The sequence below is a fragment of the Phaenicophaeus curvirostris genome, chromosome 12, assembly GCF_032191515.1.
Source record: "Phaenicophaeus curvirostris isolate KB17595 chromosome 12, BPBGC_Pcur_1.0, whole genome shotgun sequence".
NCBI classification, from domain to species: Eukaryota; Metazoa; Chordata; class Aves; order Cuculiformes; family Cuculidae; genus Phaenicophaeus; species Phaenicophaeus curvirostris.
The window spans coordinates 21,470,028-21,492,811 of record NC_091403.1 but is presented as its reverse complement, the minus strand read 5'-3'; the positions used below and the strand labels follow the sequence as shown (position 1 = coordinate 21,492,811).

The 22,784-nt window shown below is 46.4% G+C and overlaps 1 protein-coding gene across 2 annotated transcripts in view; it reads left to right on the top strand.

Moving 5' to 3' along the window:
- Positions 1-20,705, top strand: part of SMAD3 (SMAD family member 3) — a 73,183-nt gene extending 52,478 nt beyond the window's left edge. For both annotated transcript variants that reach the window (XM_069866665.1, XM_069866666.1), the window contains exons 5-9: positions 655-705; positions 7,283-7,495; positions 8,827-8,964; positions 12,854-12,998; positions 16,283-20,705. In XM_069866665.1, coding sequence (XP_069722766.1) covers positions 655-705; positions 7,283-7,495; positions 8,827-8,964; positions 12,854-12,998; positions 16,283-16,406 — 671 coding nt within the window. In that variant the 3' untranslated portion in view covers positions 16,407-20,705. The remainder of the gene's footprint in view (positions 1-654; positions 706-7,282; positions 7,496-8,826; positions 8,965-12,853; positions 12,999-16,282) is intronic.
- The last annotated feature ends 2,079 nt before the right edge of the window (positions 20,706-22,784 follow it).

Here is a 22,784-nt window from a genome sequence, read left to right as displayed (position 1 = left end):
TTTGCCATTTGCTGCAGCTTTCTAGGTCATCTCAGAGACTCCATTAAAGTTCTTCTTTGGGCTACTGAAGATCAAATGGTGGTTTGAGGTATTTTATCCCTGTAGGAGTGCAAATGTAGCCTGACATTTCATGTAAACCACAGGGCTGTATGTTTGAAAGCTGCTGGTAAAAAGTACGGCGTGTTCCTGTTCTCCCCAACATCCATTACTAAGCAGGATCCTGAACAGTGGATGACAGTTTGTGTTGTGTTTGCATCTGTACACCTGGATGCACAGCAGAATTTTGCACGTAGCTGGCACTTCCCTGCAGAGGCGTTTTTCTGATAGTTTGGTTGTTTCTGTACTGAAATATCCATTTTAACTGTATTTGAAATGATCACTAGGAGGTTTGGTTTGAAATAGGTTTATAATTTAGTGGATAGATCCCAAAGAAAGCTGGAAGTTGGAGTCCTCTCTTTGCAAGAAAACAAGTAAGAAGGTTTCGAATGAGCAGCCTTAGTGTTCACGCTAACATATATCAACCCTTTAAAATTAAACATGCAGGTCTCATTTTTCTGGGAGTAACTGTTTAAGTCATCCTGTTGATCAGCATTCATGCAAATGTTTTCCCATGTGCAGACGCCTTACTAATAATTATAATGTCTTGATTTTCAGGTTCTCCAAACTTATCGCCAAACCCTATGTCTCCAGCCCACAACAATCTGGGTAAGCATGTAGCCTTGAGAATCGTGTGTAATTACAGCCCAGTTAGTGACATTTTAATGATGATGTTATTTCTTGAGGTTGTGTGCTTTTGATGAGTTTGTGATCACTTCTGGTGTTCCTTTCTGCTCATCCTCCTTGCAGTGATGACTGTGGTTCGTGGTAACTCTATATGAAATAAAGAAAGCTGAACTTAGATCAGAGAGTTAAATAAAACCATGAGAAGTGTTGGCAGACAAATACCAGAAAGAATGACTGAAGGAGTGCTGCAAAAATACACTTTTTTGATTACATGAGTTTGCGATGAATATGTGTATGTCTGGCTGGTGGGTTCATGTTTTTATATTTTTAAGGGACGCAGTTTGAGGTTAAGGTGTGTCTCCAGGAAGTTTACTGTGTAAATATGTACTGCTTACTGGTCTCTTTTGCAGTGTACCGGAGTGCCTTATGTTTTCATACGTTCATTAACCTGGTTTTAGATCCATTATAGAGCAAATGCTGCTGTCCACAGCTGTCCACATACTGTGGACGGGGCTGAAGTTGAGAACAACAGATTTTCCTGCTGATTTCCTGATTTTTCTGGCTGTCATCTGCTTGGCTAAAGGAGAGCAAACGCATTACATCCTCATGTAAACCCAGCTCAGGAGCAAACCTGACACTGGGATGGTGTCAGCCATGGGGTACATCTACCTGAGTGGCACCCCCTGAGTGGCATCCCTGGACGATACAGTGATAAAGTAGCTCTGAACCCGCATGTCCCAGTGCCCTAAACTACAGGCACAACTGATGGCACTGGTGTGTAAGCTGTTATAGTACAAAACTGAGCACAGACTGATGTGGAGGAGGGCAGTTGGTTGGTGCTCTAGTGGAGCATAGTCCAGTCCTAGCAGGCCACTGCTGTCACTAATTCACTGCATAACCTGTAAACAGGAAAGAGGAGGAAAGCTGAAGAAGGAGTAGCAGTTGGACAGGGCCTTTACCTTTGAGATACTATTAGAGGATTTGTGGCTATCTCTGAACCTCTGTTGTCTTCTCAAATGGCCCTGCCCTTCATTTCCGTACCTACAAACATGAAAGTCTGGTCTTCATCAGGCTGAGCTCTTACCCTATTTGAAATTGCTCTCAACGGTCTGTCATAAAAAACACACATAGCTCTGGCGAGCTGCAGGATCACTTCTCTAAATGGTCGTTAAGCCAGCAGACAGAGGCCACTGGAGATTACTCGTGAATAACCATAGCCATAAAGTTTACATGTGCTTTTAATCCTGGCACAAGGTCCTTTGACACCACTCCAGAATTTGTCAGTCATTGGCTGACTTGTGGATATCGTGGGGCTGTTAAAAGGGGGGGTCTCTTTTCTCTTCTCCCCCTCCCCTTCCCCTTATTTTTTTTCTAAAGCATGGAATGTATTGCCACGATGCCACTAAATTTTTATTTGCTTTAACTCTTAAACCTTAATAAGAGAAAGTATGGCTGAATTATTTTATTTGTTATTTTGTTTGAATTCATTGTGCCCCAGTGTGCTGCCTCGGACTTGTTGAGAATTTCTAGCTTTTCTTTTTTCAACCTAAAGACAAAAAGCCAGTTATTTGTAACAAAATCAACCTGGCAAGCTGGCTGTGGCATCTGCCTTACATAAGGAAGAAAGGAGTTTCTAGGAAAGAGGCCCTGGTGCACATCCTTTCTAAGAAGGATGCTGGTTGTTAGCAGATGCTGCTCAGCTGATGAGCCTGTCAAATGTCCACTGTGCTTTCTGGTGACAGGACCTAAGTAGGAGCAGGTGAAGCGGGTTAACCACAAGGAATCTTTTTGTAGTCTAAGGAGCAGACATGAGGAAACCATTTTAACTTACCAAAATTAAAAGATGACTTTTAAGTTTTGCAAACCAACTGTTCGTTGCTTTTAGACAAGGACTTCTGCAAATCTAAGAACTTCTTGTCTCTTTTAAAAGAATTTATTGTAAATTCTTGCATGTGAAGAAGCTACAAAATAATAAACAAAATGGCATGTGGCTGAGCAACACTTAACAACTGTGAAATGAAAAACTTGTTGTCATCTGTACCTTGTAGAGGGTGTGTCTAAAGTAAGGAGTTACCTGCAGCAGCGTAGGTGAAACCACCAGCAGCCTGCCTGGTCTCTGCAGCCCGCACGGGGGTTGCACAGGCTGCGAGAACAGAATCTTTCCTCAGTGTCGCAGGTTCTCCCTCCTGTTATACAAAAGTTCCTTGGTGGCCTGGTGGTCTGCAGTGCTCCTGCTTTTGCTCTGCTGTAGAATTCTGTGGATAAGGAGAACGCTGCAGTGTCTCTCTGCTTTGATCTGCAGAAGTTTAATCAGGCTTTCACTGTGTGTTTATTAAAACTGCATAGAAATCTAAAAAACACAGCTGTGTACATTGAGGAAAACTGTCAGCAAGTAGAATGGATGGAGTCTTGTCCTTCTGCGATTAAAAGATAACGCCACAGTATTAATGTCTGTTTGTTTGAACAGAAGTACCTGAAGCTTGTAAGACAGTTTATTTTGCGCGAGATGAACTTCGGGCTTAAATCCCATGGCCACACTCCAGAGAATTACAAAGGCAATAACCTGGCATGGGTCAAACCAAGTGGGACAATAGGAGCAGGTTTGTTTGGGGTGCAGTGTGTGGATTTCAGCATAAAGCTGTAAGGCTGGAATATAGGATTGAAGGAATTTAGGGAGTTGCATCTTTCCATTCATAGGCACAAAGGTGTTACAAGGTAACAGATTGGGGGGGGGGGTTTGTTGTTTTTCTCCATTGGTTTCATTTGGTAACATTAGAGTTTGTGTCCACATTTTCAGTTGTCAAACATAAGCTTTAAGTGGAAGTTACAGGTACCCAGTGATCTTTTTTGTATTACTAAAATACGAACTGGAGAAAATAGAGCAAACAGCCACAAATGAAAGGAGCATTGCCAGCGTTCTGCGGACATTCGGAATGAAGTCAGGGAGTTTACACTGGACAAGGGCCAGGCCTGAGGTTGCATGTGTATTGTTATTTTGGAGCGAGGCAGTCCCTTGGTGCACAGGAAACCCATTGTCAGAGTGTGCTCCACAGCAGAGTTGACGCAAAAGCTTTAAGTGAAATAAGCACATACCCTACAGTGAAATCCATCACTAACGTAAGCCTCTGTCACTCGCTGTGGTGAAACACCATTTCCCAAAGCAGTGCAAAGACAGCCCTTCTAGCATACAGAGGGGCGGGAGTGTGCGCTCCTCTTTATCCTCTCATTGCTGGGGAGGGAGCTGGAATTAATGTGGCTGCAGCTAATACAGTTGGATAACGTATCAGGAACTCCTGACATGCGTTGGCTACCAGATGCATTGACTGAAACTGGGATAACAGCCTCTTTCCTGCATAGAGCACACATTATAGAGTGTGCAAAGCAGCCAGCAGAGATTTTTTTCCTCCACAGCTGAACAGACAGTACTTTCATCTCATAGGGGAGATGCGATATGGGCAGCATCCCAATACTCCCTGGGTGCTTGTGGAAGCAAAGCTGTGGTGAGTCACGGCTGAACTTGTATGGAGACCATTCACACAGGATTTGCTTGGGTTTAATGCATCATGTTTGAGTTGATTGTGTACCCTCTCAGGGCTCTTTGGCTTTAGCAGAGCTACATTCTCTTACCTTTCCCCAAACAGTTAATCCATCAGTTGAAAATCAATATTCAGGACAGCTTTAACACGAGGTAACTCACCCATCCCTTGACAGCTTATGCTGAAGCCTAAGACCACAAATCACGGGAGAAAGCAGCATCATTAAAAGCTTGGTTGCATTTTTTAGCTTTTTAGAGACAAGGTATGATTTTCCCCCTTCAGTGGGGAATGCACAGTTCCCTTGAGTCACAACTAAGCGGTGGTGGTTTCTGAAGGAAAGGACCACAAAACCATAGAGAGCAACACAGACTTCAGGGTTTTTCTAACTTGAATAGCACTAATCTGAGGATGTTACTTAAGGATCAACGAAAGTCAATTTGTTTTTTCTGGATCTGAGCAGCCTTTCAATTAGGAATGGGCTTGCTGTGGAATCAGTGCAGTCATGTGGAACTCAATCTGTTTCCTTAAGTCAGTGGACACACCTTAGAGACTCCAGTTAGTGTTGTACCTCCATGGGGATTGCCCTGGAGTCACATGAAGCCCCAAGTCGGCGAGGGTGTGTGCAGGTTACTGCTGCAGGGCATGGCTGCTGATGGTGTGGAAGAAATATACCCGATGTGACAGGTTCCAGTGCGACAACCAAATGTATCACACAGAGAAGAAGGTAGAGACCAGAGGGCTGGAGCGCCTCTGCTATGAGGACAGGCTGAGAAAGTTGTGCTTGTTCAGCCTGGAGAAGAGAAGGCTCTGGGGAGACCTTAGAGTGGCTTTCTAGTACTTAAAGGGACTCCGGGAAAGCTGGAGAGGGGTTTTTGATTCAGAGGGTGCAGGGATAGGATGAAGGGGGAGTGGTTTTAAGCTGAAAGAGGAGAAATTTAGATGAGATCTTAGGAAGAAATGAAGAAATGTTTTCCTGTGAGGGTGGGGAGGCCCTGGCCCAGGTTGCCCAGAGCAGTGGTAGCTGCCCCATCCCTGGAGGGGTTCAAGGCCAGGTTGGATGGGGCTGTGAGCCCCTGATCCAGTGGGAGGTGTCCCTGCCCATGGCAGAGGGGTTGGAACTGGATGGGCTTTAAAGTCCCTTCCAACCTGAACTATTCCATGACTTTATGACAGTAAACTTGTGCGACTCCTGGATGTGTTCAGTATCACCTGAGCATGTCAGGAGAGGGGCTTGTTTTTTTAAAAATGTTTAAAATGTGAAGAAGCGGCAGTTACACTTACCCGATCTCTTAAATAGTTGTAGTGACTCCTGTTCCATTGAGCTACCTTCTGTTCACTTTCGCTTTGAGCATTATGTCCTTTTCTGAAAGAAAAAGATCTGCTGTTTGTTTATGTGGGCGTAAAGTGTGGAGGAGAGTGGGGACATTGGGCTTTGATTGTGATAGAGAATTTTTCTTTCAGATGATACAATTAAGAGAGAGACTGTGAAAGAAGCTAGGAAAGGATATAAGCTCCAGAATTCACAGACTTTGGAGATCTGCTAAGGATGACAGAATTCCCCAGATGCACTTTTATTCAGTTCCTTATTTGCTGTCAGCAAAGCTTGTACCAAAGCAGAAACCAAAGTTTTTTTTTCTGATTATTAGCTATTTTGGGAACTCATACACTGTAGTGGTGGAAAGGAAACCAGCGTGTCTTTTTGGCCGAAGCCAGGCTGCTTCTAGCTGTTTCTAAGGGTTATGGATTAAGAGCAGGTACCAGACCAGAAATGACTCTCAAATCTCTGTAGAGATGCTCTCTTTAGTGTCAGAGGAGGATGGGATGGTAAAAACCTGTCTTTGATTTTTCAGAGCTGATCTCTTAAGCCCCAGATTCGCTTAAGCCTTGCAGGAGCAACAGATGGGAAAGCCTATGGAAAAAAGCTGGGGTTTGCTGCTTGATGTTAACTCTTTAGCCAGATGGGAAGCTGTTCTGTTCTGCTTTAAGCAGCATTTGTATGGGGATGAAGTGGTAAACCAGGGGGAGTGGACTTGAGGGAATTATTCTCTTGGTTTTTTCTCTTGCATTGAATGTGGGGAATAGAGCACTTATCCGTTAGCTTAGTCTGCTTCCCACATCCTCTGCGCGGTGATTCCAGGCTTGCAGCAGGACTGGGCACCATCTAGCGCAGGATCTTGAAGGTTGTTTGGCTTGAGCAGTTCTCTGCTGAAATCTCATTGGCTTCAGTGGAAGCAATTAAATCATTTGATGCTGTTTGAATGTCCTACCTCTCATGCATGTGAAGTATTGTCTTCCTGAGGCTGCTTCCACCTCAGTCTGCTCATGAGCTTCAGTCCTTCCACTGCGGCCCATATGCTGAGTCAAACCATAACCCAAATAAAAGCAGTGGGCCATCATTGAGGAAATGGGTTTTCTTTTGATTATTTGAGGGTGCTGGAAGAAAGTATCTAATTTTTCAATCACTTTGATGTCAGTTTTATGTACAATTTGGTGCGTATTGCAGACAACACAACTGGTTTCATCAGTGCTAGAGAGATCATAACAGCATCAATAAGAATGAAAGCTGGACTTGCTGGCTGCTTGGTGTCAGAGCACAGCCTTTGGGTTCTGGAGACCTGTTACTGACAGCAGGTTTGTTGTCTGCTCTGAGGTTTTCTGTTTCTTCCTTTTCTCTCCTTTTCCTTTCTCCTTTATGGTACTGGTTATCTAAAAGTGATCCCACATCTCATAGTAAAGCTGAGTCTGGTTTTTAAACTTTCTCCAAGCCTGAAGACAGCTAAGGACACCCCGCTTGCTAAGTGATGAACGTCTTTGACTATTTGTGATTGTTCCACCTGCCAAAAGCTTCAGGGGTGACGTAACTTTCTAGCTGCGGTCCATTAACATCTGTCAAGTAATTAAAGTTTGGTGGTTAAAGTGGACCCAAGGAATGAAGCAGAACAGTATTTCAAAACAATCTGTTTTTCATCCCCCTCTTCCTCTCCTGAGGGTCCATTATTCATTTCGCTTTTTATTCTGCACAGATCTGCAGCCTGTTACCTACTGCGAGCCAGCTTTCTGGTGCTCCATATCCTACTATGAACTCAACCAGCGAGTGGGAGAGACTTTCCACGCCTCTCAGCCCTCTATGACCGTGGATGGTTTCACTGACCCATCGAATTCTGAACGCTTCTGCCTTGGTTTGCTGTCTAACGTGAACAGAAACGCAGCAGTGGAGCTCACAAGACGGCACATTGGTAATTTTCTCTCATTTTATCAGTGTCTGTTAAGGTGGAAGGTGGAGAAGTGTGTGTAAAGCTTTTTATTTAGGTAATTGTCATGCAGCTTGGACAGTTCTAGAACTGCAATGTTTGAATATCTGTGGTGTTTAAGCAGAGTAATCTTCATTAAAGGAATGCTAACTGTATTTTATCATAAAAGTGTAATAAAAATACACTGAGGAACACTAAAATTGCTGCATGTAATAGAGGCAGACTTTAAACTTTTACATGCACTCTTCTGCATTTGGATGGTGTTAGTGATAAACTTGCGTATTCCTTTTCCCTCCTGCACTGTTTTATTTTCTAACTGACTGTTCTTTTATAAATAGAAACATAGTTCCTTGATTTCCATCTCAATTCCAAGTTTGCCTGCTTATACTGTAAGCTAACATTCAATCTGGTTTTCAGTTAAACTTGGTTTAAGTAGAATACCCCAGATTCTGCAGTTTTATAGAAGGCAAAGTTCTTTATGCTTTGCTGTGCTTTCAGCTGATTTCTATCAAAACTGAGCCTCCTTTTTGTCCTGGTTTTGCTCCCCTTTATACCTTTCCCTAAGTGGTAAAGTTCAGTGCAGGAGGATCTGTCCTTGTTTCTACTACAATTTCTAGAACCACAAAAAAAGTCCAAGTTCCAAAAATACCACCAAAATTCAGAAACCAATCTTTAAATCCAGCCTTATGCTCTATGGAAGAACAAAAGCAAGATTTTCAAACAGGAATCTAATACCGCATCAAATGTTTATTTGAGCAACAAAGATGTATACCTAAAATTTGTTACTTATTAAATGAAACTTTAATAATCTGTGTAAACCTCTATGGGAAATGTGTGTTGTGATGTACCCAAGCAAAAGGCAATGATTTGAAAACATTGTATAAGTTAATTCCAAATCACTGAGTAAATAAACAAACAATTTTATCTAGCTGTAATGGCTTTCAGAAAAGGTTGAAAACCATATGTTAACTGATAGAACAATCATGTGGAAAGTATCAGTGACATAGATGTTTGGAACGAGCAGGCTGTGAGGTGGTAAATGTCTGCATCCAGGCTGTGACTGACAGTGGGGCCGGAGAGTGCAATTCTGACTTTATAAGCTGCTCCTCCTGCCTTCCTTAGCTTAACTCACAGAGCAGATTTATTGCTCCCTAATGGGGAGGCCAGAGAGGTGGTTTTCATTGTCCGCCATTCAGAGTTTAGCTGCTTTTTGAGAACCGTCTCAACGCAGAAGGTTGTCTTGTCTGCACTAGCTCTTGCAGGCTTTGCAGATGAATGTTCTAAGCTAAACCAAAACTGTGCCATCTGTTTCCTAGGAAGAGGAGTGAGACTCTACTACATCGGTGGGGAGGTGTTTGCTGAGTGCCTTAGCGACAGTGCCATTTTTGTCCAGTCTCCCAACTGCAACCAACGCTACGGCTGGCACCCAGCAACAGTTTGCAAGATTCCACCAGGTAAGAAGAGTGTGCCCGAACTGTCATCCTGCATAGGCTTGACTTCTGCAAACAAGGACTTGCTATGGAAAGCGAGCCCTTCATCAAGCAGGCTTGGCTTTGGCGACCTCCATTCTTGACAATAATCAGAAGCACGTACGCTACTATAAGCAACAGCTTGAGCAGAGCATTTTTTCATAGAATCATAGAATAACCAGATTGGAAGAGACCCACCGGATCATCGAGTCCAACCATTCCTATCAAACACTAAACCATGTCCCTCAGCACCTCATCCACCCGTGCCTTAAACCCCTCCAGGGAAGGTGACTCAACCACCTCCCTGGGCAGCCTGTTCCAGTGCCCAATGACCCTTTCTGTGAAGGATTTTTTCCTAATGTCCAGCCTAAACCTCCCCTGGCGGAGCTTGAGGCCATTCCCTCTTGTCCTGTCCCCTGTCACTTGGGAGAAGAGGCCAGCACCCTCCTCTCCACAACCTCCTTTCAGGTAGTTGGAGAGAGCAATGAGGTCTCCCCTCAGCCTCCTCTTCTCCAGGCTAAACACCCCCAGCTCTCTCAGCCGTTCCTCATAAGACCGGCTCTCCAGCCCCCTCACCAGCTTTGTTGCTCTTCTCTGGACTCGTTCCAGAGCCTCAACATCCTTCTTGTGGTGAGGGGCCCAGAACTGAACACAGGATTCGAGGAGCGGTCTCACCAGTGCCGAGTACAGAGGGAGAAGAACCTCCCTGGACCTGCTGGTCACACCGTTTCTGATCCAAGCTAAGATGCCATTGGCCTTCTTGGCCACCTGGGCCACTGCTGGCTCATGTTCAGTCGCTGTCAACCAACACCCCCAAGTCCCTCTCCTCCAGGCAGCTTTCCAGCCAGACTTCTCCTAGTCTGTAGCACTGCACAGGGTTGTTGTGCCCCAAGTGCAGGACCCGGCACTTGGTCTTGCATTTTAGAGCATATAGGATAAAGGTCCTGATAAAAGAGACTCTGTGTGTGCTCTGACAGTTGCTTGCACATTCATGCAAGGAGGAAGAAACAGCTCTCCAGGATCTAAGTAGAACTAAGAGCAGAACCTGCCACGTCTTCTGTGCCATGTTTTATAGAGTCACAGGTTGGAAGGGACCTTAAAGCCCATCGAGTTCCAAGCCCCTGTCATAGGCACAGACACCTCCCACTGGATCAGGTTGCTCAAAGCCCCATCCAACCTGGCCTTGAACACCTCCAAGGATGGGGCAGCCACGAGTTCTCAAAGCAGCCTGTGCCAGGGCCTCCCCACCCTCACACGAAAACATTTCTTCATAAGATCTCATCTCAATCTCCTCTCTTTCAGCTTCAAACCATTACCCCTCCTCCTATCCCTGCACTCCCTGATTAAAAGCCCTTCCCTGGCTTTCCACTAGGCCCCTTTAAGTACTGGAAGTACAGTCCATTATTGCATGATAACTATGTGACAGTCATGTTTATAATTTTGTTTGTACTCTAAGTGAAAAGAATATAAGGAATTTTTTCTTAATTCAGATTCATCCACAACAGATTTAAATTGTTACTTTTTTCTGGTTTGTAGTAAAACTTTCACCCTGCTTTGTGAATTGGTTCTGGTTACAGCAAACGTTTGTCTAAAGCGTGCTGAAAGAGGATTTTATTGCATCTGCCTAGGAAGAAAATGTTTTGTTAGATGCATGTGAAAGAGCTGGGATGAGAGGATGCCATTCAAAAGGGAATTCAGCTATTTAGCAAGGCTTCCAAAAGCTGATTTTTTTAACAGTTAAAATATGTATATATTTAAGAAAGAAACTTTTTTTGTTTAGAAATATTTCGAAAAAGATTGTCATTCTTTTAAGAAGAGATCAATACATGGCAAGCTCTGGCCCGTCTTAACGGGTTTCCTTTCTCAGATGCTTAGCAAGCAGCTGCCAGTGTTGCAAACATGACTTAATTCTTCAGCCACATCACAAGAGTCCACCCCAGCTGGAGTCAACATCTGAAGACATAAACAACCCACATTTCCGCTCTGGATTCATCTAAGGCACATTTTTTGGACTCCATCTCTCCCCACTTTTGCCACAGTCTTTGGCCGCCTTCTCAGACTCATCTTCCAGTCTTTGCTGGGTCTGAAGCAGTTTTTTCATTCCCTTGTTGACCAGATCAAGTCGTACTCCTCTGCGGCACAGCCATGGAGAAACCTGGTCCTGTCCAGTCCTGAAGTCTGAACGGCTTGATGCTGATCAAGTTTTTTTGGTTTCCTTGTTGTAGCATTTTCTCTGTGCTTAAACTGGGTCAGAGAATTGTTTGGTTGGAAAAGACCTTTGAGATCATTGAGTCCAACCATACCAGGCCACTACTAAAACCAGATCCCTGAGCACCTTGTCTACCTGGCTTTTAAACACCTCCAGGGTTGGGGACTCCAGCCCCTCCCTGGGCAGCCTCTGCCAGTGCCTGAGAATCCTTTTGTTGAAGAGATTTTTCCTGATATCTAACCTGAACCTCCCCTGATGCAACTTGAGGCCATTCTCTCTTATCCTATCACTTGTCATGCAGGAGAAGAGACCAGACCCCTCCTTGCTTCAACCTCCTTTCAGGGAGCTGTAGACGGTGATAAGGACTCCCCTCAGCCTCCTTTCTTCCGGAGTAAACAGCCCCAGTTCCTCAGCTGCCTCTCATAAGGCTTGTGCTCCAGCCCTTTCCCCAGCTCCGTTCCCCTCCTCTGGATGTGCTCCAGCCCCTCAATGTCCTTTTTGTAGTGAGGGGCCCAAAACTGAATACAGTAACACAGTATTAGAGGTGCAGGCTCACCAGTGCCGAGTACAGGGCCACAATCACTTCACTCTCACCTTTTTTTTTCCCTGCCTTAGGCTGCAATGTGCCTGACAGCCTCCCCTTGTGAGATCCATGGAGTTCGGGCTGGGCTCTTTTATGGTCACAAATATGGGCAGATGTTCCTGCAGATGCTGAGCTGTTGCAGTGCAGTTATGCTTTGCTCTACACAGTTCGACCCAAAACAGATGACGGAATGAGTCCAGCCCAAGAGAGGAGGCTGAGAAGTTATGTTAGAAAAATATAATTCATCACAGTCCAAATAGTTGTTTTTCAGACTTGGCCCATATGTAATCCCAAATGAGCGTGAGTTGCATGCCAAGCTTCAGAGTTTGACTTGGTTCTGGTTATCTAGAAGAGAACAGCATAGCAACACTTTTTTTTTTTTTTTTGTAGGAGTTGTGTATTTGTTTGAACTATGAAGGATGTCCTTATATTTCACCATTATCACCTAAAACCAGATGAATAAGTTGTTCTCAGTCTTTTAGCTGAGGCTAAACCTTGCAGGGAAATCCAGTATGTCTTTGACACGTGATAGTTACAGCTAAGAGGCAACCATAGCAGAAGCAGCTGGGCTACCAGCCCTCTTAGCCCTGATAGCTGGTTTCTGGCTTGCCAGAGTGGTTTGGCTTCAGAACATCTCTTGCTGACAGACACCATGTAAACCCAACACTGATGAGTTCCTGGTTTTAGCTAGTGCATTCCTTCCTTTCAGGCCCCGTAGCAATTGCTGTTATTGTTATGGTCATACTTAGTCCTTTAAATAACAATATGAGGAGAATGATTGTAAAGGAGATAGGAGGAGGTTCCACAAGAGGATCGCAGGTCTGTTCTCATGGATCACAATCTGGTGTGTGGGCATTAGCATCCGATGTTCTGCATCCTGTAATGCGGTTTTCTTCCTTTTGACCCTATGAACTGTGGCAACATGGCAAGCTTGATTCTTTTTCTGAAGTGCTGTGTTTGAGCAATCTGTGTATGGTATCACATGGTCTGAGGACAGGCGAAAGCAGCATCCTCAGAAAGCAGTGAATTTCTTAATCTAGTTCAGATAATACCCTGTTCTTTTCGTCTTCTTTTTTTCACAGGATGTAACCTGAAGATTTTTAACAACCAGGAATTCGCCGCTCTCTTGGCTCAGTCTGTAAATCAGGGCTTCGAAGCTGTGTATCAGCTGACCAGAATGTGCACAATCCGAATGAGCTTTGTCAAGGGATGGGGAGCGGAGTACAGGTCAGGCCTCTGCACTGAAACTTTGCAATATGTTTGTGCTTGCCATTGCCCTTCCTGCATTTCACAGCCTAGGACAGCGTTCTGCAAAGCTGCTTTAGCCAACTTTTAAGATAGGGGAATTAGCAGTGTCTTTTCTGTAATGCAGATAGGTTGTAATTGTTGAGAATGTGTTGATCTGCCCTCTTTGTTTTCCCATCCTATTTGTGTAAAATATGGATCATGATATCCCTGGGGATCTACGAACCCCAAGCTGTACCTGAAGCACAGCAGATGAATCCACATGATCTTTGTAGGAACCATTACATTTTTTTTCTATAAATTAAAAGCACATTTGATAGTTTGTTTTATGACTACACTGTTATCAGGACATGATCAGTGTGAGAGCTTCCATATAGATATGGGTTGGGTTTGATGCTTCCTTTATTAGGGACTAATGGGATTAAGCTAAGAGCAGATTGGCTTCAAAATTTGCATTTGGAAGAACCATTAGAGTTGCTGCAAAATGAAAGTTAAATTACCTCATCCTTTCCTTTGGGATTGTCACAGGGCAGGTGGCAGTGGGAGAAGGAGGATCACTGCTTTTCCAAGTGAATATTGAAGATAGCAAAGAAGCAGTACGGTCTGGTGTTTGGGATTGTTGATGTGTTTTTTTCTGACAACATGGGGACAGTGGAGGCAGTGTGAAGATCAGAGTTCTCCATAGCTTGTGTCGCTGTCGCACTGCCAAGCGAATATCCTGACTTAGCAAAGGGGGTGAAACCAGCATTTAATACTACAGTAGGGATGAAATTCTTCAGAAAATGAATGTTGCTTTATGAGAGAGAAAGCTGGTGAGGATTTCAGCCCAAAGTGATTCTGAAATACTGACTTGACTGTGTCCCCTTGAAATCCGTGTCCTTATTTGAATACCTGGGGGCAATCCCTGCCTGCCGGAGCAGCAGAGGGGCCTGCGATGCTCTCCTCTCGCAGCTGCCTGCCGCACGCGGGGAGATGCCGTAGCGTCAGCTGGAGTCTGGGCCCTTGTGCGTTACTCTCCCACTTTCTTCATTTCTCCAGATGTTTGGAGTCCATTTTGTTTTGAAATTGTCCTGTGCCTGGGCCAGAGCGTTTCAGCCCTGGCTTGCAGCCACGGCTCGTAATGAAATCCAGATGTGCATGAGTTACGGAAAGTCGACTATCTCATTAGAGTATTGTAATCAGCGAAACTCTACGCTCACGCTGACCACGCCGAAGCTGCTCTCTTGCTCCTTGTTTCCTTGCCACAAAATACTCCATCTGATTGCCTTTGTCGGAGCACGTTCATTGTGAACGGATTCATATATGAAAACATTGCTGTGGGAGCTGCACCCAGAGCCCTGCTCCGGCGATTTCTGGTTCAGTGGTTCAGCCCCGGAGCAGTCTGACCGGTGGCGTGCTCAGTGCTCACCTGCCAGGGGTTTGGCAAAGGGAAGGGAGAGAAGCCAACTGCAGAAGCAGCCTGGGAGAAGGAGGTTCTCCATCCAGCAAGAGCCTGGTGGAGCAAGCTGGAGTCAGAGCTTTTGAGGGTTTGCTTTCTTAAAGGCTGGAGCTGATGTGCTGGGCAGAACGGGATGGATTTGCGGAGGGCAGAAGTGGGGCAGCCCCAGAGGCAGTGAGTGGTTTTCTGGATGGTTCTACTGTGACACTTGTGGAACCGCTCAGTGTCACCCTGGTTTCAGGCAGCAAAGAGGAATGCTCTGTGTTAAGGTAGACTGTGTTTTTTCATGGAACCAGAGAGGTTTGTGTGCTTCGCTGAGGAGTTCTGCTCGCCTTGTCCTGCCCAAACAGCTCACGAGACACCCTGTCATGCCAACACTGACCATCCAGTCGCTGTGTAGGACGAGCCCTGCCCACACGCCCACTCTTCGGGCATCACCTGCCCTGCCAGCTCCGGTCAGCCCCGCCGGAGCCGGGAATGGGTGGGGTTGCCTTCGGGGAGCTGCTTCCATTTTCAGCTCGAGGGATGAGAGATGCATCCGCAGAATGGGTTCCAGCCCTCAGCCGGGCCTTGCAGAGCCGTCCGCAGAGGCCAGCTCCTCTGCCCTGCCGGGGAGAGGCAGGGGTGGCCTGGGGAGCGCAGCCCCATGGAGCAGAGGGGCTCTGCCCTCAGGGAAGGGTCCCGTTGTCAGCAGAGGTTTCTCCCTGGGCCCCACAGAGTTTAGCTTCTCCCTCCCACTAACGGATTCCAAGGACAGCTTCTGTGGGGAAATAGGGGTGTAAAACAAGGCTGTTTCCAGGCTATTTCTCTCTCTTCATAATCCTCCTCCTCCACAGCAGCTGTCCCTGCCTTTCTGCCTGGAACAAGACTCCTGCCATCCCTCAGCAGAGGAAGGAGAACCCCTTGCCCTGTGCCTTGGCCTCCCTTCTCTTCCTTTCCTCCTCGTCTCTTCCTGCTTTACCACCATCTAGAGACACTCGATGGGGTCTGGCCTCAGGGAGAGAACAGGGTGGGGAAGATAGGAGAGAGGGTCCGTGTGCCGTCCGAGGGAAAGCAAAAGCCCTGTGTGCGCTGACCCAGTCTCCCTCCACTCTGCCCACTCTTGAGGCATTTTTAAACACGTGCTTTAACCCTGTGTTTCTGCCTGTCTGATGGGTTTTGCAACTTTTCGCACTCTGCAGCATTTCTGCTGCTTCTGGGGCAGCTGATCAAAGGCAAATGGGCTGGAGGTGTGCAGGGCAGGGCCCCAACCTCTGCGCAGCCTCCCAGGCTCGGGGGCAGCTCTGGCCGCACGAGGGTGCTTTGTGGGGCTGCAGGAGGGGGTCCGAGTGGCTGAGTGGTGACCTCTCTCCATCACTTCCACATCCTGCTAAAACCCAAAGATCTGGTGAAACGAGAATAGCCTGGTCTGACAGAGAACTGACGTGCTTGGCAAACTGTTCCAGGGCTGTCGATTCAGGAGAGGCAAGGTCTGCAAAATAAAACTGAGGAATTTTGCTTAGATATAAACACCTTCCTTTTTTTTCAAGGACTCAACTGCTGCCTGGTTTCAGGAATCTGAGCTGTAAATAGGTTCCATAGCAAGTTGCTCCTTTGGGATTGTAAGAAATGTAAAGAGAAAAGGTAGGGGTTTAAGAGAAGCTGGCAGCAGAGGCCAGGAGGGCGTTATAGAGCAGAGAGACGTCCCTTTGGCCCCACGTGCAAGACTATTGTCTAAGCAGGAAGGAATGCTGCAGTAGCTGTAAAACCCTCTCGAATTTGTAAAGTTTTCTAAGTCGAATTGACGTTCTTTTTTTTCTTCTCTTCCCCCACCCCCTGGTTCTCGCAGGCGGCAGACGGTGACCAGCACTCCCTGCTGGATCGAACTGCATCTCAACGGTCCTTTGCAGTGGCTGGACAAGGTCCTGACACAAATGGGCTCCCCAAGTATTCGTTGTTCCAGTGTCTCCTAAGGAAACATCTCCTGGGGGCGGGTGGGGGAAACAAAGACTCTGGGAAATGGAATTGGCTTCTCCCCTAGCAAAATGCATCGTAACCAAATCCCAGTTACTGAAGTGATGAGGAAAATAATCTGCTAAAAAAAGAGGTGGGTTTTCTTTGTTTTGTTTTGTTTTATTTTTCAAATGAAATACCCATTTCAGCCACTTCCACTGAAACTGTCAGCACTTTGGGTACAACGCTGTGGGCCATTGCAGTTTGAATTCCAAGCTGAAGTTTATCATGATCAATAACTGGACTTTGTTCCAATGAAGAGAAGCCAGCGCTCTGCCCCCACCCATGTCATGCCTGTCCGGCCGCTCGCTCTGCACTGTTGGGGGCGAGCAGGGGCCACTGCGGGCTCAGACGAAAATTCCCATTTGCCTCACACAACCCCAGGCTCGTGTTGTGTGGCATCTCTGAAAAGCTGTGAGACTTTGGGATGACTCTTGCTCTAGCGTTCCTGTCACCACCCACCTGATCCACAGCTGCCCTCCCTGGGATTGCAGCAGTGGGGGAAAAGGAAGCGTTTAAAGGACACACAAGAACTGATTCCCCCAATAACGTTCCCAAGAGGAATGAATTTCCCACACTGGACTTCGAACAAGGAGGCAGAGTCTTGCTTTGTGCCCGGGGGATGCAGCTGCTTCCCTGATGTTCTCAGACTGGGCTGACATGGAGCAAAAGGACAAACTTAAGGCTTCTGCTGGTATTGCTGCAGCGACTCAACTCGCACTGCTCACAGACAGACATTTCTCATGTGGGGAGCTCTGGCTGGATAAGTTAAACCTTCCTTATCATGCAGCCTATTTGCATTAACTACAGAAAGTTTGTATTCTCTTTTCTCAGTACATTGAACGGCATCTGCCACTGCTGAAGTTTGAGGGGCTCGGTGAATTTGGCACCCAGGTCTGCTTTAGGACTGGGAGCAAAGAGGCCCTCGCTGCCACTTTCAGAATATGCAATTTCTTATTCATCCCATGCTGTCACACGTGACTGCGCATGATCCAGGACACAAACCCCTCTGTTTAACACTTATTTCAGCTGGTTAAAATGCTCTGAGAGGGGTTTTGCCTGGAGAAATTGGGAGAGTGTGTATTTACTTGTATTATAAAATGTTCATTTTAAATATACATGTTCCAGACTGTTTAATATTTTTTTCCCTGCAGCAACTGTCACAGCAAACACCTTCCACGACTGGAAAAAAACCCTTAGCACTTGTTTTTATGGTTCAAATTTGCCAAATAAGTCTTATTCCTTTGTCAGTGCTCTCCAGTTACCTGTTTCTTTAGATCTGCATTGAATATAAACATTTGTGCCAAAATATCGCAGGGGGGAGGGAGAAAGCGATCATCAATTTCCTGTGGAAATTCTCATATAAGAAAGACAAACACATGACCTGGCTCTGGCTCTGGGAAGGGCGACTCAGATGGACCTGACGATGGTTTGTGCCGAGGCTTTAGTCCCATAGACGTTTGTGCTCCCAGATTTGAGTGTGAGTGGCCCTGCAGAGTTCAGGGCAGGTTTTCCTGGTCCTGTAACAGGGTACTGTCTTGAAACAGCATTTCAAACACCCATCAGGAATTTCCTGCCTGTTGGTAGAGAAAGGCTTTTCCAATGTGCTCGCTCCTTTGTGACCGCTCTTTAGCAGCCCCACCTCCTGGTTTGCAGAAACCCAGCCCTTCTGGACCTGAGGCACTGGCCAGCCAGAGATGTCCATGTGCCCCTTGTTTGGTGAGCACGGGAGCAGAGGACTAGTATTTTCTAGCCCCATCAAAGCAGGTCCCCCGCTGTGGATCAATTTGGCGTTTCTAACAGTTAGAAACAAAAATTTGCCTTTTGTGGAAGTATTTGGCTTGCTGTTTTAGTGAAAGAAGGAGAAAAATCTGATGTAGAATGGCCCCAGGCTTCCTCCCTGAGTCCTTAAGTCATCTTTGCTTATTTGAGAGAGCAGACTGTTTTCATTGTCCACATAAACCTGGAGGAAGTTGGACTCCGCGGTGCCTTGGGCATTAGTAACGAAAATGGCAGCTTAAATTCCAGTATCTGAGCACTTGTTACCCAGGTCGGCGTGGGCAGGAGCCTGGCCTGACTCAGTGCCATGTGCTGGACTAAACCCTAACTTCAATACAAAGTTAACGCACAAGGAATCACTGCCTCGGCCAAACCAGAGCTGGACCTGGCTTTCTGCTGTTAACCAGACGTACATCTTCCACTCAATAAAGGATAATGAATTGCCAACTGTTATTAATAGAGCCCTTCTGAAAAACAGGACTCAGATGATGCATAAAAACTTGGGTTAATCTCACCTCATCATCTCTTAAGTAAAATGACTTTGAGTGGAAAATGTAAGCTGGTCCAGCAGGGCAGTTAGATAAAATGGAGGAGATTATCTCCACTAAAGTATTCATTTTCTCTCCTCTCCTTTGTTTGCCTTCTCACTAATTCATAACAGCTTTCTGGTTTCTAAAGTTACCTTATAAAGGCAAATGGAAAGCCCTGTGCCGTGCAGCAGGTGAAAAGGTCGCGTTTGGGAAGGGGTGTGATCCAAGGGACGCGACGGCTGCCTTTCCTTTAACGTTGCGCAGTTGTGGTGGATCATAGGGATGAAAACTCACTCAGATCAGAAACCTGCGTCATCGTGCCATCCATGCGGGCACAAACGGAAGGGAAGAGGTAGCGATCGGCTGCAGGTTGTTGTAGGCAGCGGTGCCCCAGAGGTGCGCGTGGCTGCTGCTGGCTTCGACTTTTGTCTAAACTTTATTAAAGTAGCTTTGATATGTAGCACGAATGTATGTGATGGGCCCTGGCCTCGCTTCGATTCCACCTCTGTACTGGAAATCTTCTCGCATCATGGTAGTCTTGGCTCGTTCCACCAGGATTTCATACATTTTTGTTACTAGTAGAGAGTCACTAGCAGGAACTTTGACTCTTTAACCGGTGTAGCCGTACACAAGGGCCTGGCTGCTGGCAGATGATTTTGATGGCCTTGTGGTTTTAAAAGACTGTGGTGATTGTTTGGGTTTTTTTATTATTATTATTAATGTATTGAACTGAATTGCGGGTTGTCCTCTGTGTCAAGCTCATTGTAGAAGTTATCCAGTTTGATTTAATCACCAGGAATCGTCACGTGTGTGTACAGAGATGGAGAAATCTCATCAGGACAGATTTCCCCAGAGCTCTGGCTGCCCACATACACCAGGAAGAGGCTGGGGTCACCTGTGAGAAGGAGCTCAGGTAGTCTCCTCTCCCCTTAAGGATCAACATACTTTGAGCCATGCAGAGGCCTCCTCTGCAGGGAGAAGAATATTCAGGTCTTCATCTCAAGCAGCAAGTCTTGACATCTGTGCCTTGTGCTGCTGGCTGGAAAATGCCCAGGGAGCAGGAACACAGCTCCATGCAGAACTTCAGCCACATCACAGACCATCCGGGAGCCTTCCCAGCTCCCTGAGGTCCTGGATAGGTAGGAGGAATGGGACTTCGCAAATCAGCTGGTAAGCTAGTATGAGGAATAATTAGTCCCTATATAGTAGCTGATTGAGCGGTATGGTTAAGAAATTCAGTCTATGTGTTTTATTATGTACATGCTTTTGTATTTATGTTGCCTTTCTTGAATATTCAGATGAATCAAGTATTTAATTCTTAACAGAAAGGGCAAATAAGGATTCAGAGGATGAAATCTTTGCCATGTTTCTTTCTGGTGATTGCTAAAAATGAGGCAGTTACTGATGTGAGAACAAGCGTCTCACCTCCGAACGGAGCAACAAACCTGGGCAGATGAAACAGAACTTCTCCAGCAGGAGCCTTTGCCTGAGTTGCTGCTTTATCTTTTAGCAGCAAGTTAGGTTCCCAGATGGGCCCTGGAATCGTTCTCTTTTGAGATTTATGAGACTTTAAAGAGACAATGAGGTATTTTACTCCCTAAATGTTTTGGTTCATCTTCTGTTTCCTCCAGTATGTGGATTGGAGCAGAGTCTGCCCCAGTGTCTGCTGCCGAGGGGCCTCTCACTCGCTCTCCCAGTGGAGGCAGCCCACTGGGTTGAACTGTTCCCCCTTTGATAGTGATGTATGAGCATGTTTGCATTAGCGTTTAGCTTTTCTTAACCTGAGATCGTATGTTAATGCACGGTGCTGTCACCGACCTGCTTGAGCTTCTTAAGCATTATTTGCCTGTTTTGTTACTAAAGGCCTGTACCGTGTATGCCCTCTGCTTTCCTAAGTGAAACTGTAAGTTCTATTTTTGACATTTTAATAAACTTCGATTTGAAAACTGAGGCTCATGAGAAAATAAGGGTATTGTAAAAATATACTTAGGGACACAAACTGGGAGCATTTGGAGTTCTGAAACCGCAGATGATTCGAGACCAGCAACATCTTTAAGCATGGATCATGAAGGCTGCTCCCAGTGTTTCATACAAGATCTCTGTTACAGGTAAGTTCTCCATCCTTTTTACAGTTTGGGCAGCTTTGATCAAGGATTTAAAGCCAGATATAAAAAATTAATTTCAAAATTGCAACTATTTCTTTTAAATTACAAAAGTTGAGGGAAGTGGGACACTGTGGCTCGAAGGGTTTATGGTCGAACTGCTGGACAAGCCAGGCACAGCTGAGCATTCTCTCTTTGCCCAGAGTATGGAACCGCAGCTGTACTTTGACCTTACAGCTGTGAATTAGGGAACCCCATTATCAGAAGTACAGGAGCGGCCGTGGGGGATTTACTGCCTTGTCCTCAGCATCTTGTCGTGAAGCAGACTCTAAAATACCTCTGTGCCTCTATGCTGACGAGCTGAAGTCCTGTGCTGAAGCTGGGGGTTTGGCCTCTCCATTGCTCTCTTCTGCAGAACAGGCTGGGCATAAAGGTGGTGTCCAGTCAGAGCGCTGGTTATTATGGGTTACGATGCTGCTTGTGGAATGGCACAGGTTCTGGTCCAGCTCAGCAGCCTGTATCCAGTCCATGTGTTGCCTTACAGAGAAACACGGCTGCTTTTAGATCTGTTCCATCAACTCAGAGGTGACTGTTGGAAGAGACTACCAGAGGGCTCTGGGCCAGCCGTGTGCTCCATGCAAGGCTGCTGCCAACACCAGATCAGGTCAGCTGGGCTTTGGTCCAGATAAAGCTTAAAGAAAAAAGAACAGTGATCCTGCCCACCTCCTCCCCTGATAAGCTGTTCCATGGCTGCTTTCTGTTCCTAGTGGAAAAGTTTTCCTATCTTAATCTCCCAGGCTATATTTTTGGCTGTTGCCCCTTGTTATAGTAGGTTTCTCGAGGCTGTGGTCTCTGCAGCGAGGACGCTGCTCCTCCCTGCCGCTCACAGAGTCGAGTTGGAAATTAAGAGCTATCCAGGTGGTGGCTGCAAGGTGGGGGAGTCCTTCACCCCCACCTGTTCAGCAGTGGAGAATGGGATGCTGTGGATGTATCCCTGTGGTTGTTGTCCTTCCTGGGACAGCGCCAAGAGGACTCTGGGCCAGGAGGTGCCCGGTGGAGCAGCCACTTCAGCTGAAGGCAGGTACGGTCGGGGGCTGCACTGGGGGAAAAATACACCCCCACTGGTGTTTGGCCTGGGAGAGGGCATCCCCGAACACCATCACGAAGCCAGGGCACACTGTGACTGAACGTGGTGAACTCCTAATGCTCCTCCTAGGGTTTCACTGAAATTCAGGGAGTTTGGTTGTTTTTCCTGACGAAGGTTTAATGAGAATAGTTTTTCCACTCAGTTTTCCAACAATGTGGTAATAAAAGGGTCTCATGCTGGTGTTGGCAGAACTCGAGTGCAATGCAGTAAATCAGCTCTGAGCTGAGTTCCGCTCGCTGTCACCTGAACATATCTTGGATTTCAGTATCAGAATCTCCTCATCTGCACTGAAAATGGGAAGCTGAAGGGAAACATGGGTTTGATAAATGACAAATCTCAAAAAGAAAAAAAACCAAAACGAATTGATACTCCACGATTTCAGCTCAGGCAGAAGCTGGGTAACAAGCAGCTGGTATGTACCAGAAGGGAAGTCCCGGCAGCCCGATCTAGTGGGACACGTCCCCGCCCACGGCAGGGGGGTTGGAAGAAGATGCTTTTCAAAGTCCCTTCCAACCCAAACTCTTCTATGAGTCTATGATCCTGTTTGGCCCTCAGCAGGCCGGCAGCCTGGCTGGTACAGCAGCACCTCTGTGCGGGTCACAACGAGGAATGCCCCACCAGCAACTGGTTTCTCTGAAACTGGGGGAGCTGGGAGTCTCTGGTTTTATTCTTGAGATGGGTGGGAAGGGATTGAGGTTTCAGCCCTGCTTCTATGCTTTCTCGTGGCCAACAGGAGGTGGTGCAAGGCAGTTGGATGGGGCTGGCTCGGAAGGGAGGGAT